Consider the following 17,963-nt stretch of genomic DNA (forward strand, 5'->3'; position numbering starts at 1 on the left):
AATGAAGATCACTTTAAACTAATCAGAAATCCACTCTATACATTGCTAATGTGGTAAATGACTATTCTAGCTGCAAATGTCTGGTTTTTGGTGCAATATCTCCATAGGTGTATAGAGGCCCATTTCCAGCAACTCTCACTCCAGTGTTCTAATGGTACAATGTGTTTGCTCATTGCCTCAGAAGGCTAATGGATGATTAGAAAACCCTTGTACAATCATGTTAGCACAGCTGAAAACAGTTTAGCTCTTTAGAGAAGCTATAAAACTGACCTTCCTTTGAGCAGATTGAGTTTCTGGAGCATCACATTTGTGGGGTCGATTAAATGCTCAAAATGGCCAGAAAAATGTCTCGACTATATTTTCTATTCATTTTACAACTTATGGTGGTAAATAAGAGTGTGACTTTTCATGGAAAACACAAAATTGTCTGGGTGACCCCAAACTTTTGAACGGTAGCGTATGTACTGTAATAAAGATGTTGCCATGATCGTGTCCGTATTCACTGAAGAAAGTCTGTGTAAACGCTGATTGTATTTGTGATCTTTCTGCTCTCAGGGCTGAAGAAGACCATGAAGACTCGCCTTCGCGAACTACGGTCACTCCACGCTTCAAGAGGAAATCCGCCCAGCTTGTGTCCTCTCGCATTCGGAAGCAGCTGTGAGTCCTTGGGCAGGACTATTGTGCGATCTTCTCTCTTATTTATCTAATGGTTATCTGATCGTATTGACTTGTGTTGCAGGGGCATGTTGACGAGCTGTGATGACCTTCAGTCTGATGGTGAAGACGCTGATGACGATGGCTGCTTCGTGCCCTCTAAGATTGACCTGGAGAGCAGCAGCGACGAGGAAAACGACAAGGAGACGAAAACGGACAGTGAAGACGAGCTTGTGGTGAAGAGGAGTAGGCGCTCGGCAGGTCTGAGTACGCCGTCGAGTGAAATGACCCGCGCTTCTGCAAGAACCCCTTGTAAAACTCCAAACAAGAAGGTACAGCAACACAAAGCAGTGAAATGCACCAGAGTGATGAAATGATTCGTATTCACTGAATGTTAATTCATTTTGCTGATTTGCAGATTAGAGAGGATTTAATTCATATATTTTCGGGTTTAAAGTCTCGGTTCAGTGGCCCAGTGCAAATCTTCAGTCTTCTCGGTCATTAGCTCGGAGTCTTAATGCGATGATAATCGGATTAAGTAATCCAAAAAATAAATCGCAAAGTTTTTCCCCTCAACTTTTTGTTTAATTGGGAGGGGAAATTGAGACTTTGTGCACACTGTAGTGTTTAGGAACAAAGTTGGTGTTGATGCACAGGAGGTTTATAAATGAAACTCAAAATGTAACTTGTGGCAATAAAACCTTTAGCGTGTTTGATTCCACAGCGTCCGCCATCAGTCGAACCCTCATCAGCTACATGACTGAAATTTGATCATTGTACAATAAAAGCTTTTTCTCAAGTCTTTCAATATTTATTTATTTATTTATTTATTGAGGTATTTCACCTGACGTCACAGGGTCACGTGACGCCCCGGTGTCCGCCATTTTGAAGGTCAAGCTAGCTAATGTCAACAACATAGTAGCTAGTATGTTACTGTAGCAATGTTTACGTTCAGTCATTTGGATGACTGTTAAAACCTTTCAGTCTCAAGTTTTTCCTTTACTGGATTTACTAGTTTACTGTAATTATGATCCGGCAGCTATTTACACCGGATCCAGTGTTAATAGCTGCCGGAGCGCGCTCCGGCTTGCTCCCCCTCAAATTAAGCAGCGCGCTCCGGCTTGCTCCCGGAGTGCTCCGGCCGAGGTTCCAGAGCGCGCTCCGGCTTGCTCCCCCTCAAATTAAGCAGCGCGCTCCGGCTTGCTCCCGGAGTGCTCCGGCCGAGGTTCCAGAGCGCGCTCCGGCTTGCTCCCCCTCAAATTAAGCAGCGTGCTCCGGCTTGCTCCCGGAGTGCTCCGGGAGCAAGCCGGAGCGCGCTGCTTAATTTGAGGGGGAGCAAGCCGGAGCGCGCTCCGGCAGCTATTTACACTGGATCCGGTGTAAATAGCTGCCGGATCATAATTACAATATACTAGTAAATATAGTAAAGGAAAAACTTGAGACTGAAAGGTTTTAACAGTCATCCAAATGACTGAACGTAAACATAGCTAGTATGTTACTGTAGCAACTATGTTGTTGACATTAGCTAGTGCTAACAGCTAGCTGCTAGTACACTGCTACAACACAGACACCGACCCTAATAATACAGTTCTTGGTCATTGCCTGGTAACAGCAAATTTATAACGGGCCATGTCTCAACAGACTAAGAAGTTATTTCAATGACATTTAATAACATTTTGTTTATCCTGAGGACCGAAAGTAAATGAAAATGTGAACAAACCTTAGCTGTAATAAGATGGCGACCACCGGCTCCAGGGACGACCCGCTGATGTAGGCATGTTACCCAGCCTGAGACAAAATATTTGTAGGTATCCAAACTCTTTTATACGCTTTCAGATCAATACCTGTGTATGGCGATGGGTTTTTAACGACATAGGTATACAGATCATGTGGGCCGAAGTCAGGTAAAGACGAGGGCTTCGTGTACTTCTGTACGTCAGTGAACAATCTTGGTGGAAGCAGGTAAACGTCGTTCTCTAAGCCTGCTAACCTCAATTTTTGCAAATCCCTCTCCCTCTGCTCGCCCTGTAAATGCCCTACGTCGCTGGATAGTGAAGGTGTTTTCTGCATCTCGCTCCTTTTTCTTTTATGTTTTTCGTTTGTCGCCTTCCTTGCATTCAAACTGATTCGAGCCGTGACGTCCAAAATGGCAGCCTAACGATGCATCGCATGACTTGGTCACGTGGGTGAAAAACCTCAATTTTTTAAAATCTTTTCATCCTCTTTGTTTTGTTTTATGTCCCAGGCAACAGATGTAGTCGTATCAAGTCAAGCTTATTTGTATAGCACTTTTAACAACGGATATTGTCGCAAAGCAGCTTTACAGAAAATTAAACATGAGCTAATTTTATCCCAGGTGATCAAGCAAGGGAAAAACTCCCTCAGACAACACGAGGAAGAAACCTCGAGAGGAACCAGACTCAAATGGGAACCCATCCTCATTTGGGTGATAACAGATTGCGTGATTTTTATAAATAACTCTCTTCTATAACAGTGTCCTATATGGTCACTAAGTAGAACTGTGAAACCAGGAAATTCGTTAGTTTTAACATGAAGTCTATTTTGTTGAAGTTATAAACGGTTCATTGATGGAAACTGGATTGCAAAGCTGTTCATGACGACTGCAGTCCTCAAGATAGCAAGTTGACTGTAGTCCTTGGGCATAAATGTATTACTGTAAGTGTCCAAAGCATCTTCCAAGTGCAACTTTCGACTGTCCATATGGACAGTCCTCTACAGGAGCGATCTCATGAGAATCCATTCAGACGTAGGGCATCAGGATGGATCAGGCAGGTCCGAGGAGCCGCAGAGGTCAGCATCTTGCTGGTGTCCCAGGAACGACATGTAACTCTGAGAGAGAACATGCAGGTTGTTAGGTATGCCCAGTGTCCCCTAAAGAGTAAGAATAGTATACATTTTGCACAGAGTGCAAGCAGGGACTCTGGCAAAACTGATGACTGCATAACTAAAACGGGAGAGCCAGGAGGTAACCTAGACATGACGGAGCCCTGGGACACAAAGCAGCAGCCACTACACCGTCTACAAACCTGAGTGAGAGCGGGGAGACGACAGCATCCGTTCATCCCAGTTTACTAAAACACTACGCCTGAGGACCCTCCAGATCTACTCCTTTACCTAATAAAAAAAAAAAACTAACTATAAGCTTCCTTTCCATCCTTGCTTTAAAATTGTGATTTTCTGCATACACAATGATGGCACAAAATCTGGACTGCTTGAGTCAAGCGAGACCTCTCCTACAAACAAAATTGCATGCAAAGCTAAGTTAACATGCTAACAATATTCATTACATTGTGTAACTATGACCCAGCTAATCAGACAAACGTTACCAAAGTATTTTGCTACATCAATAAACGAAGACTAGAAAGAATAAAAAAGAAAGATTTAATAAATAGCCTGATCTTGCCTGTGATGAAGTGGGCGCTGCAAACCCACGCATTTTTGATGGTGCTTTCATCCCAGTCTACATGTTTGATGGGCTGTAGTCATAGATGTCGGCAGTTTTTTTTTTTTTTTTTTTTTTTTGGAAAAAAACCCCCGACAACACAACAACTAGGCATTTCTGAGTCTTTTTTGGGTCCAGGCTGCGCGCGCAATTTCCGCTTACGTATGAATGACGTTTACTGCGAAGGGGTCTGTTGTGTTGCCCCTTTGTTGCAATTTTCAAGATTTGTTTTTGCAGTTTGTGCCACATCTTTGTTGAATAAAAATAGTCTTATTTCAATTCAATTGTAATCACGAACATGACAATTTAAAATGTGTTGTTGAAAACCACCTGTAAAGTTAACCAAGAATGTTATTTAATCTGCAGGGATTGTAGTGAAAAGAGTAAAAGTTAGATTTCATGGGGTCCTTTAGAGGAGATTTAAATATATCGAGATGTATATCGTGAAATGGAGAAAATGTATTGGGATATTCATTTTTTTTCCCCATATCGCACAGCCCTACTATCGCGCAATTAAAATGTACCAGATCAGTTGGCTGGTGGGATACATGCATGTATTTTTGTGATAAATACATATTATACGGAGCGTATTTCCTACATTAATAAATACTTTTGTCTCCTACATCTTCCAGTTGTTTTAAATCAAGGCTGAATATTTTCTTCTTCGCTGCTGCCTTTTATTAAATCAAATTTGAGGCTTTTGATTAATTCCTCACTTTGCACTGTAACTTGTATTTTGTCTTATTTTAGCTTTTTTTGTTTCTATTCTCTTACTATTTTTAATTGTACTTTGAATGTCTGTTTAATGTGTTTCTTCCTCTGTCCATTCACCCCAACACACTTTTAATCCCCCCCCCCCCCCCCCCCCCCCCCCCCCCAGTGCAACCATGATGGGATGTATTGCTTGGTTAGTGACCATCGGTTGTACACCATGACTTTTCACGATGCATTGTGGGATACTTGGTTCACTATATAGGGTGTCATAATTCTCACTATACATTAACAGCACTACAAAATAGCGATCTCGCTTTTTAGTCCACTATGTAGGGAATGATTTCGGACACAGGGCTAGACATAAATCTTGTCTTTTATTCTGGCTTTTGTTGATCATGATGAAGCTACTGAAACACTGTGTGACAGTACAAGCTCCATTATCTGAACATCCTCTTTAAGCCTCGGTCACAACCGGACGTATGATTTTTTGGCCGTGCGATTTTTGGCGTTTCCCAAATCGCTGCCTTTTTTTTTTTTTTGTTCGTGGAGAACGTAGTTGTGGTGACCATGAAGGAGTAAGATCACCGCGCACCCAACGTACAACCTGGAAGTCGAACGTGCGTACCACGCACGAAATCTGAGGCTGCTCGGATGTACGGCTGTCGCTTCATTTGTACAGCCAACGCACCTTCAAACGTGCACTAATCGTACTGACGGTGCGTTCCATGCAGGCTTCGTATGAAGGTTGCAAGAACTGCGCACGATCTGTACGTTGTGCGTACCAACGGCATTCGTTTGTTGCACTGCGGCGCTTGGAGAGGGGTATATATATTTCGGCATACTTTGGTTTCTCACTGTGAAAATGGCAATCCCTCTGCAAAGACTTCGTCTCAAACTCCTGGCCTGCTGGCCACTGTCATGGTCTTCATCCTCCTCCTCACTGCTCCTTGTCCTCTCTCTCTCTCTCTCTCTCTCTCTCTCTCTCTCTCTCTCTCTCCTCCCTCTCCGCCGCCGTCTCTCTCTCCTCCTCTTCCCTTTTGCCTTCGGCATATTGAATTGAAGCGATGAAATGAAATTGGGTTTTCTCTCAATCAAAGCCTACGTGTACAAATGGCCGTAGGCACCCCTGCAGCTTTATATACCTGAGTTTTTGTACGATTGACGCCCTCTCGCCGTACGGCCAATGCACGGCCGACTTACTTGACACGCATGTTTGACGTACGAAATATCTGAACGTGCGTTGGCCGCACTAATTACGTATGTGGTGCGCACGACACACATGCGGTGTCCGCAAGTGCGACGTACGAAAAAAATTGACATTTTGCCCAAACCTGACACCAGCAAATCATACGAAAGACGCACGTCGGCCGTACGGAAGACACACGAGGCCGTAAGTTTGTCTTCCAACCTGAAAAAAACGTAAGCGCCCGTAGAGTTTGTTTGACATGACAAAGAACCTCTGCAGCCAGTCTACGGCTCGAAAATCAGCACGTCACACGCGCGCCCTCCGTGCGTTTCTTTGCACGTGGACCAGCTGTAGGAGCACGTACGGCCGGTTGTGACCGAGGCATTAGTTAGCCAAACTTTTTTTTCCCCCAGAGTGTTTTGGGTAATTGCTTATACTGTACAGTAAACCCTGCATTTCAAAAGATCAAAGTCCTTCCCATGCCATGTGGCCCATAGGGCAGCACCGATCTCCGTAGCCCTCGGCCTCTCGCCTATTACATAGCTAGGGTTACAGTGGGGGGCTAGTCCTCTGGTAACCGCAAGAGTTTGACTCTCCACTTGCATCTGTATTGCAGTGTGCCTTGCCAGACGGCAGTAGGTTCTTTTTAATAAATGATGGTCTTTGGTATGACCCGACCATGAGTAGAACTCGCGATCTCCCGATCGAGAGGCGGACATGCTAACCACTAGGCCAACTTGCGGTTATACCCTACATTTATTTTCCTCAAAAAGTAGCTCAAAATGGCCTCGATCGCATCTCTGAGCTTTCCTGAAATTTGGTTTCAGACCCCCGGCCTTATAGGAAGCCTCAATTTGTTTGGAGATGCTATTCTTTCTTTCGTTTGTCAGTGTTGGCATCTCTGGTTATGAAGGATGTAAACTTTATCTGCTCAACCCTTGTGGGTCCCCCCCCCCCCCCAGCAATCAGCGTACATGTCTAATTAGTTATGTTTTAAATTGAGCACAGTGTTAGAAGGGAAGTATTTATAATCTCGTTATCCAGTGTTACTCATATGAAGATGGTTTCTTTTTTGAGTCTGTTTGTTCATTTCATCTCTGGAGGTTTTTCTTCGTCACCCTCACCTCTGGCTTGCTCACTAGGGATACATTTATTGACTTAAAATTCACATCCAGGGTTGTGGTTTTTATTTATTTATTTATTTATTTATTTATTTTATGCAGGTATGCATGCATGTATGTAGCTGCTTTGTGACTATGTCCATTGTTAAAATCACTATACACAAAATTGCATCTGTCTCCTCCCACATGGATGTAGTCTGCTTCTTCTACGCCACGACATGCCACGCCCAGCATTCCTAGCAGAAGTCTGCCAGCCAGGAGGCCTGGGAATGTATTGGAGGAAGCAAGGGCAAGGTAAGGCAGCGTCCTAAGACTTTCTTTCGACTTTTCATTTTACAAAGCAGGGTTTATCAAACCAGTTATTTAGTGCTCGCTCCATGTTCTCCGTGATTTTATTTTATTGATTTTGATTGTATGATTTGTACGTGCACATGACAAAGATATTAGTCTAATACCTTTTTCCATGTTTCTGATCTGGCTAGCTGTCTGACCCCTCTAACCTCGGTGTGCAAATGAAATTGAAATAATCTCCATTTCCTATGCTAATAGTCTTTAAGCTGTTCCACATCATTCCTGTTTCAGTCCAGTCTGATTGCATTCTGGTCAGGTTCATGACGAGCAGATACAGAGACGTGTAGATCACTCGAAGAACTCAAAATATTTTACACGATAACTTTTTGAAACTGGCTCCAGAATTATGGACGTTTTCTTTCCCGAACAGGTTGCATGTATCTTCAGTCCCCGAGTCTTTGCCATGTCGAGAGCAGGAGTTCCAGGATATCTACAACTTTGTGGAGAGCAAGATCATGGATGGCACTGGAGGGTGTGTCCAGCTGTGTAGTGCACATTTCCAAACTCCCACCTGCTCATTTGTTAAAGGAAAAAAAAAAAGGGATGTTTTTAATTGTGTGCCATGTGCTTTGATGTTCGACAGGTGTATGTATATCTCAGGCGTTCCTGGTACAGGAAAGACTGCCACGGTGCACGAGGTGATGAGGTCTCTGCAGCAGGCGGCAGAACAGGAGGAGATCCCACCGTTCCACTTCGTAGAGATCAACGGCATGAAGATGACCGACCCACACCAGGCGTATGTCCAGATTCTGCAGGTTTGTCTTGTGCATATATTTCCTCCATTATTCCCCCCCCCCCCCCCCATTCTGATTTTTGTCTCGCCTGCGTAGCAGTTTTGCGAGACATAGCAGTCGCTTTTCCAGATGGCCATCTGTCTGTAAAAACGTCAACATTTTCAAATGTCTCCAAAAGTAAAGGTGATCCTGTGCCCATACTGCGTATGCATATTTGCCATGAGGAAGGCTTCTCCCCCTGTTTTTTTTTTTTTTTTTTAATTTTGACCCATGATGAAAAATCTGGGCGGCACGGTGGTGTAGTGGTTAGCGCTGTCGCCTCACAGCAAGAAGGTCCGGGTTCGAGCCCCGTGGCTGGCGAGGGCCTTTCTGTGTGGAGTTTGCATGTTCTCCCAGTGTCTGCATGGGTTTCCTCCAGGTGCTCCGGTTTCCCCCACAGTCCAAAGACATGCAGGTTAGGTTAACTGGTGACTCTAAATTGACCATAGGTGTGAATGTGAATGGTTGTCTGTGTCTGTGTCAGCCCTGTGATGACCTGGCGACTTGTCCAGGGTGTACCCCGCCTTTCGCCCGTAGTCAGCTGGGATAGGCTCCAGTTTGCCTGCGACCCTGTAGAACAGGATAAAGCGGCTAGAGATGATGAGATGAAAAATCTGACAATTTTTCAAATATCTCCAAAAGTAATGAACTGTATGTAATGAAGACCACATTTTAACATCCACCCTAAAGAGACATTTTTTTTTTTTTAATGTGAATTTGGATCTTTTGTCTTAATTCAGTGTGAAATTGTTTGCTTGCGTCTGCGCAGGCGAGACTTTGCTGTGCTTCTGGTTATTTATTTATTGGTGTGGTGTATTATAGAAACTGACGGAACAGAAAGCGACGGCGGATCACGCTGCTGCCCTGCTGGAGAAACGCTTCAGTACACCAGCACCAAACAAAGAGACTACAGTTCTGTTGGTGGACGAGGTGAGGTCCCAGAACTGTTAAAGCATGTGTAGGATGGGGTTGTGTGGTGGGGTTTATTTATTTTTTTAAATTTTTTTTTTTTTTTGTTTAGGTTTTAAGAATATGAATAAGTCCCTATGAATTATGATGGTGTATAAAATGTTTTCTTCTAGTAATTAGAGGATTGGTCTGAATTTAAATGCAGCATAATACAGATTTGCTTTGTTGAATTATCACTATACATGTCAGAACATAAAGGCTCAACATTGCTAAAATGGCTAAGCGTGAGCTCAAGAAAGTATTGAAAATGGCCTAAATGCATTTCTACACCTCATCCTCATTAACAAAAAAAAAATCTAGTCCCTATGAACTTGTATGATTTTTAAACTAATACAACAAAACGAAAAATAGGAATTGTATTTTGTTTTGGTCAACAAGACACTTGGGTACAGCGCACGCTGCACTACAAAAAATCAGCTAATTTGCATATTATAGTCCATTTTATGACCTCACAAAATAAAGTCCGAAGGTAAAATTTATATAGCGCTTTTCAGAGACAAGAGTCACAAAGTGCTTTACAAGGGCAGGAAAAAATACAGATAACACATGGATGTAAAAGAACGCAGTAATGCTGTGTTCACACTTGTACCGGTACGAAAGTGGTATAACTGTATCGATACAAAGTATACCGGTACAGTTTAGTGCATCTGTCCACTCTAGCGAGAAATGTTTGTGGTTTTCTTTCACGGTAGTTGAAATGCACGTGCTCGAAATGTTTCCGTGGTTACCGAGTAACTTCCTTCCGAGAATATATGGCATCCGTTATTTCGAGATCTCGAGAAAACAAAACAATTATTCCATGATCTCGAGAAAACAAAGCAATTATTTCATGATCTCAGCTGGATCACTATCTCCGTCGGTAGAGACGAAGCCGGGCCAGTCTTCTGCGGAGGTGCCGCGGACTAATTTTGAAATTATCCCTTATTAAAAGACTTAATGCAATCTTTCCGTGTCAACCCCTGATCAAAATATTGCCTTATTAGGTGATCGATTATTCCAGACATTCTAATGACCAAAGTTGCGTCTATACAGAATGAGAAATAGCCCCAAAGTCAGCATATCACAAGTCTCTTGGTGCACCTGAATGAACCATTTCTCAGCTGTTTACTCGATCATGAAATAATTTTTTCTCGAGATCACGGAATAATGGTTTTGTGATCTCGAATTAGTTGTGTTTTCTCGAGATGCTGAATTAATTAATGTCGTTATCTCGGGATAACAAGGTGAATTAAAAAAAAAAAAGGATTATATGAAGGGCCTCTCTCGGCTTCCGTACGGATGAAACAACGTGTGTGTGCTTTTTGTTGTCAGTGTACAGTCTGTATTTCTGGTGGTCATTTATTCAGTCGAATCGTATAAAACGCGCGAGGCAGTTGAGAAAGAAACAAACGAATCTCCGTTCTTCACTATTTATTCAGTGAAGACATCGATTGAGGTGTGTGACTTTGCGCATTATATTTGTATCGATACAGAGCCGCTTCATCTGTCCACACTACAGCGAAGCGCTACAGTACCGATACTGTACCGGTACGAAACCCATACATTTGTGGGTTTCGTACCGATACAGTTATACCGCTACAGTACCGGTATAGTTGCTAGTGTGGACAGGTGTTGCGGTACGAAAGTAGTTTCGTATCGGTACAAAATCCCTAGTGTGGACAGGGTATAAGATACATGGTACACAAAAAGAATGTGCATAAGGACTGAAGAGAGATTACCCAGGCATTTACCCAAATGCTTGTTTGAACAAATGAATCTTCAGCTACCTTTTAAAATGGTCCACAGAGACTGCAAACCTTTAGCCAGCTGTTTGACGAGAGTCAAATGACCGTTATATCAGATGTCTCTCCCCCCCCCCCCCCCCCCCCAACACCCCCCAAAAAAAAGTTCCTCAGGCTCGAGTGGACAGCAGGTGAGAAGGGCACAATGTATTGTTTGATCATATGTGCAATATTGGAGCAATAATTAAGACCTCTGTCTTGTCTGTATTTAAAGGAACAGTCCACCGTACTTCCATAATGAAATATGCTCTTATCTGAATTGAGACGAGCTGCTCCGTACCTCTCCGAGCTTTGCGCAACCTCCCAGTCAGTCAGACGCGCTGTCACTCCTGTTAGCAATGTAGCTAGGCTCAGTATGGCCAATGGTATTTTTTGGGGCTGTAGTTAGATGTGACCAAACTCTTCTGCGTTTTTCCTGTTTACATAGGTTTATATGACCAGTGATATGAAACAAGTTCAGTTACACAAATTGAAACGTGGCGATTTTCTATGCTATGGAAAGTCCGCACTATAATGACAGGCGTACTAACACCTTCTGCACGCTTCGGCAGTGCATTGATATCTGAGCTCCATATCAATGCGCTGCCGAAGCGCGCAGAAGGTGTTAGTACGCCTGTCATTATAGTGCGGACTTTCCATAGCATAGAAAATCGCCACGTTTCAATTTGTGTAACTGAACTTGTTTCATATCACTGGTCGTATAAACCTATGTAAACAGGAAAAACGCGGAAGAGCGTTTTTCCTGCCCCAAAAAATACCCCAAAAAATAGCCCCAAAAAATACCATTGGCCATACTGAGCCTAGCTACATTGCTAACAGGAGTGACAGCGCGTCTGACTGCGTCTGACTGACTGGGAGGTTGCGCAAAGCTCGGAGAGGTACGGAGCAGCTCGTCTCAATTCAGATAAGAGCATATTTCATTATGGAAGTACGGTGGACTGTTCCTTTAACTGTAAGAAATTTCCTGCCATCCAGTCTTTGATTAAATGCATACATGACACACTTTTGGCAAAAGTACTGAAAGTTTTTAAACGGATAAATATGCACTATATATACAGTGGTGCTTGAAAGTTTGTGAACCCTTTAGAATTTTCTATATTTCTGCATAAATAGGACCTAAAACATCAGATTTTCACACATCCTAAAAGTAGATAAAAGAGAACCCAGTTAAACAAATGAGGAAAAATGATCCAATATTACATGTGAGTGGCAAAAGTATGTGAACCTTTTGCTTTCAGTATCTGGTGTGACCCCCCCCCCCCCCGTGCGGCAATAACTGCAGCTAAATGTTTCTGGTAACTGTTGATCAGTCCTGCACACCGGCTTGGAGGAATTTTAGCCCATTCCTCTGTACACAACAGCTTCAACTCTGGGATGTTGGTGGGTTTCCTCACATGAACTGCTCGCTTCAGGTCCTTCCACAACATTTCAATTGGATTAAGGTCAGGACTTTGACTTGGCCATTCCAAAACATTAACTTTATTCTTCTTTAACCATTCTTTGGTAGAACGACTTGTGTGCTTAGGGTCGTTGTCTTGCTGCATGACCCACCTTCTCTTGAGATTCAGTTCATGGACAGATAGCCTGACATTTTCCTTTAGAATTCGCTGGTATAATTCAGAATTCATTGTTCCATCAATGATGGCAAGCCGTCCTGGCCCAGATGCAGCAAAACAGGCTCAAACCATGATACCACCACCACCGTGTTTCACAGATGGGATAAGGTTCTTATGCTGGAATGCAGTGTTTTCCTTTCTCCAAACTTAATGCTTCTCATTTAAACCAAAAAGTTCTATTTTGGTCTCATCGGTCCACAGAACATTTTTCCAATAGCCTTCTGGCTTGTCCATGTGATCTCTAGCAAACTGCAAACAAGCAGCAATGTTCTTTTTGGAGAGCAGTGGCTTTCTCCTTGCAACCCTGCCATGCACACCATTGTTGTTCAGTGTTCTCCTGATGGTGGACTCATGAACATTAACATTAGCCAATGTGAGGGAGGCCTTCAGTTGCTTAGAAGTTTCCCTGGGGTCCTTTGTGACCTTGCTGACTATTACACGCCTTGCTCTTGGAGTGATCTTTGTTGGTCGACCACTCCTGGGGAGGGTAACTATGGTCTTGAATTTCCTCCATTTGTACACCGTCTGTCTGACTGTGGATTGGTGGAGTCCAAACTCTTTAGAGATGGTTTTGTAACCTTTTCCAGCCTGGTGAGCATCAACCATGCTTTTTCTGAGGTCCTCAGAAATCTTTGTACGTGCCATGATACACTTTCACAAACGTGTTGTGAAGATCAGACTTTGATCCCTGTTCTTTAAGTAAAACCAGGTGCCTACTCACACCTGATTGTCATCCCATTGATTGAAAACACCTGACTCCTTTTACCTTCAAATGAACTACTAATCCTAGAGGTTCACATACTTTTGCCACTCCCCGAAATGTAATATTGGATCGTTTTTCTCATTATCTGCTTTTAGGACTTGTGTGAAAATCAGATGTTTTAGGTCATATTTATGCAGAAATATAGAAAATTCTAAAGGGTTCACAAACTTTCAAGCACTATTGTAGTGTAGACACACAATCTTGATAATGGGTACTTATTAAAGTTATTGACATTTTTTCCAGCTGGACCTTTTATGGACCAGGAAGCAGAACGTCATGTATAATTTATTTGACTGGCCAACAAGACTGCATGCACGCCTGGTGGTCCTGACTATTGCCAACACTATGGACCTTCCTGAGAGGATCATGATCAACCGTGTGGCCAGTCGCCTGGTAAGATTCCCATCGACACAATTTTACAATAACTCCAATGTGACTTATGAGTTGTGACATGGAATTATTATTTGTAAAATATGTTGAAGAAACATGACCAGTCTGTGTGTGTTTTTTGGCTTTGCAGGGACTGACGCGCATGTCCTTCCAGCCGTACACTTTTAAGCAGCTGCAGCAAATTATCACATCCCGACTGAACAGAGTAAAAGCTTTCGAGGAAGATGCTCTTCAGCTAGTCTCCAGAAAGGTAGTGAAGTTGAAATTTGTATTGCCTTTCCCAAAATTCCATGTACAAATTTGATGGACAGAAAAAGACCACTATTGAGGTCGAACACGGAAGCAAAAACCTGCAATGGTAACAATTATTTTGAAAGACGTGATGTTTTGGGTAAACATGCTCATCAAAAATAAATTAGTGGCAGCGACAGTTATCGACACCTTACTTTGGCCATTGCAAAAGTAAAAAAGACTTTCAATACTTAAATTGTGCATGAATAATTTACTCAAGCTTCCACTGGAAAAAAATGAGTTGATTCGCAATTACTTAGCGTATCGATGAAGTGACACCGTTCCACAATTATCGACATTCAGGTTATTATTTTTTAAAAATAAATCAGGATGTGGTTAAGTTAAAACAGTTTTCATTTAAAAATTGTTTTACTTAGACTTTTTATATTTAGTACAAAATATATTTTATATAAATATATCGATGTTGGTGCTGACGTAAATGAAGTAATTCTAATGTTTGTAAACAAATGAACTGATAATGTTTAACCTGCGTCAGAAAATCTTTGTTCCACTTTCTACCCACTTTCGAAGTATTTTCGTAGATCACATTTTGTTAATTATTCAATTTATTTAGTTTTTTTATTTAAATTTATTTAGCTTTTGCCATAGGAAGATCTATATATGTATGTACATACATCATGGCATGGGAACCCACAACAGCTTGCGCCAATTACAGTGGCCCCATTGTACCGAATCTGCATGTCTTTAAACTGTGGGGGAAACCGGAGCACCCGGAGGAAACCCACGCGGACACGGGGAGAACATGCAAACTCCACACAGAAAGGCCCCTGTCGGCCGTGAGGTTCGAACCCGGAACCTTCTTGCTGTGAGGCGACAGTGCTAACCACTACACCACCGTGCCGCCCGTGTTGCTTATATTAATTTCTAGTTTTGTAGTTTACCAATAAGTATCAACAGGCAATTGACATTGTAACTGCATGAAATCCAGGTCAAAGGTTGGGGTGGGGTGATATATATATATATATATATATATATATATATATATATATATAATTTTTTTTTTATTTCTTTTTTTTAATTGAGATTTTAAATTTACATCTAAAAACAACATAAAATGTCTACTGATTATTGTAATATGTGGTAGATATTTACAACAAACTGCAAAATTCTGAATGGAGTAGAAAAATCTGAATATTTCAGGCATGGATTTTTTTTTTTTTTAAATAAATATGCTAGGAATTTGATTCTGGTCTAATTCTATTTATTGCAATAGGATTCCAAATACTCAACATTCCATTCTGTTATAAATCAGAAAAAAAATAAAGTAAATCACAGCGCTTTTTTTTTTTTTTTTTTTTTTTTTTTTTTTAATATAAAAAAGTACTTCATCTACTTCAAGGTTACACAAAGATCGATCCATAACAGTTGTAAATGTCACTTAATTCCACAGGGTTTTGATAATAATCACTATCGACACCTCATGTGACTTCTCAAACGCGCGTTTAGATACAAAATGGCGACTGTCAGATGAGGGTAAGAAACAAAGTAGGGTTCGACAAGGATATCATGGAAATATTGGTGAATTTGATTTTGTAAAAACATGTCCGTGATCTTTCCACCATGCTTACCTGAGATGACGTCTGGGTTTTCCTCAAATTGCTGAAAAAAGAATTCCATCTCCGGTAACGAGCTGTCATCAGATGACAAGCTCAAAGGGGGTGGGGGGTGTCTTGTGGTTGGTTGATTAACCAATAATAACTGTTGTAACTGAAACTCACCTTTTTGTAAAATTAGTTTTTTATTGGTAAATCTGAAAAGGCGTTGATAATTGTAGCCACCGCTCTAGTTGAAAAGAAAATCTTCAAGCTGATTGTTTAATCACTTGATCTTGGGCTACAATTGTCTATAATGTTGGAGTGAATATCAGTAGCCCCACTGGTCCTTAATGGATTTGATGTATAACATGAAGCCCCTCAAGACCTTATATAATGCCCAATAAAACAGCATGTACACTAGATGAATTAAAAGCTTAAAGATATTGTTCTTTAAAAAAAAAAAACTCTTGCCACCACAAAAACCTATAAATACCCTCGGTGTTCCTTGATTCACCTCTCATTTATCAAGAGCACATTGACAAGCTAACAAAGATCAAGATCAGACCAGATTTGTCACTCAGTTTCTGAAACTTGCCTATGTGCGATTATTCTTTCAATAGCTTACTGTCTTCCAGTTTGGTCTCTTACCACAAAGGAAATTATTGAACCAATAGCAAGACTATACAATAGTGTACGAGATCCACCGTAAACTTCCTAGTTGGACTCGTCACTGCACTGCACTTGCACATTCAAGTGCCATGACTTTTCAGAACTCCATAAACGGTCATGCTATTACATGTTATTTTCAGATTCAAACCAACGGTCCCTCACCAACACTTATTGCTTTTCTTCCAACACACAACTCAATCAGTAACGCACGCTCTTCTTTCAGTACCTGCTTATAAAAATACCTATGGTCAGAGATCGTGTTTTCATACCGGCACCAAAATCTGTAATGAGGTCATGTATCACGTTTGAACATTACCATCCATCACACATTTTAAAAAAGCATACAAACTCTGACAGTTACACCTGCAGTCATTGATCTGTTCTCATACTGGTCAGAGGTGTGATGATTCAGTTTTCGCAATTTGATTCGAATCACGATTTTGACCTTCTGATTTGATTTGAATCAGGATTTTTTTTTTTTTTTGTCCTTTATTTTATAACTGATGCAAATCGTTGTCAGTATTCTGTTAACTGTCAGCCTAGAAATGGAGAGCAATAAAAAACAATTAATTAGTTTTGCCTTTGGAGTCTTTATTCAGACTCCAGTCACTCCATTGGCTTTGAATGGAACTATGGATGCATCACAGTTCAGTTATTTTTGACACATTTTAATTTTCAAACTGCAAAACACTCCAAGAAAAAAAAAGTAATGAAAACGTCATGACAGGTTTTTTTTTTTTTTTGTCTCGATCTTCTAAAACACAAAAATACACTCACTTGTGTTAAAGTGAATAACACCTCTTGAGACACAACATTAATTGTCCAGAGAGTACATGCCGCCAAACTGGGCTTTTAAAAGCCGGCGGCTTCAGGAATTCTGAGTTGTCTGCCATGTTGTTCACAAAGCAACGCACGATCTTGAGAGATTGCTATAGTAACCACACACATGGCTGCACCCACGTCCAGCTCCGGATGCTGAATTGAATTTTTAATATCAAAATTAAGTCAATGTTATGCAGCAAGGGTTATCAGGGTGAAATTGGGTATTGTTGGTGAATTGTGATTCATTAAATTGTAATTGATGTTTGAATCACAGATTGAAATGGATCGATAGATCAGGGATCGATTAATCATCACGCCTCTACTGGTTGGGGTTTTTATTTATTTATTTTTTAAATTTTGCTTCAGTTCTCTCCCCCTTTCAATGTCTATGTATGTAGCGGTCTTGTATCGTTTTTATTTTTGTTGACGTCCTTAATTGTTTTATTTGTATCGTCAGTGTGATTTTTGTCTTGAGTGTATTGTGATGAGATTTGTCTTGTGTGCTGCAGAACAGGAGCCTGCTGTAAACCGGTTCTAGCGGAGTCAGACCCGTTTAACTGGAACTGAAATGTTACTTTTAATCTTTTTTCCTGTACAAGTACATGAAATGCAAAATGCTATTAAAAAGAGCTTTCGAGATGTCAAAGTTACTAAATTTAACGTTTGAATGTACTTGGTCACCACTACTTTTTAAGAATACCAATAAAGGGGCTTAAAGATACAAGTGTATTTTATGAAATTTAAAAAGTGCAGTAAAGGTACTGAAATTTTCAACTAAATTTAAGGGTTGTTCTTAAAGGTAACTTAAATCCACTACTAAATTAAAGGTTTCTTTAAGGTTTAG

The 17,963-nt window shown here is 41.3% G+C and overlaps 1 protein-coding gene across 1 annotated transcript in view; it reads left to right on the forward strand.

Moving 5' to 3' along the window:
- The window catches only part of LOC132885368 (origin recognition complex subunit 1-like), a 46,635-nt gene that overhangs the window by 21,475 nt on the left and 7,197 nt on the right, over positions 1–17,963 (forward strand). The window contains exons 8-15 of the mRNA XM_060920004.1: positions 556–657; positions 740–986; positions 7,335–7,432; positions 7,860–7,961; positions 8,073–8,244; positions 9,085–9,192; positions 13,635–13,784; positions 13,912–14,031. Coding sequence (XP_060775987.1) covers positions 556–657; positions 740–986; positions 7,335–7,432; positions 7,860–7,961; positions 8,073–8,244; positions 9,085–9,192; positions 13,635–13,784; positions 13,912–14,031 — 1,099 coding nt within the window. The remainder of the gene's footprint in view (positions 1–555; positions 658–739; positions 987–7,334; positions 7,433–7,859; positions 7,962–8,072; positions 8,245–9,084; positions 9,193–13,634; positions 13,785–13,911; positions 14,032–17,963) is intronic.

This window comes from Neoarius graeffei, chromosome 4 (genome assembly GCF_027579695.1).
Source record: "Neoarius graeffei isolate fNeoGra1 chromosome 4, fNeoGra1.pri, whole genome shotgun sequence".
Lineage (NCBI taxonomy): Eukaryota > Metazoa > Chordata > Actinopteri > Siluriformes > Ariidae > Neoarius > Neoarius graeffei.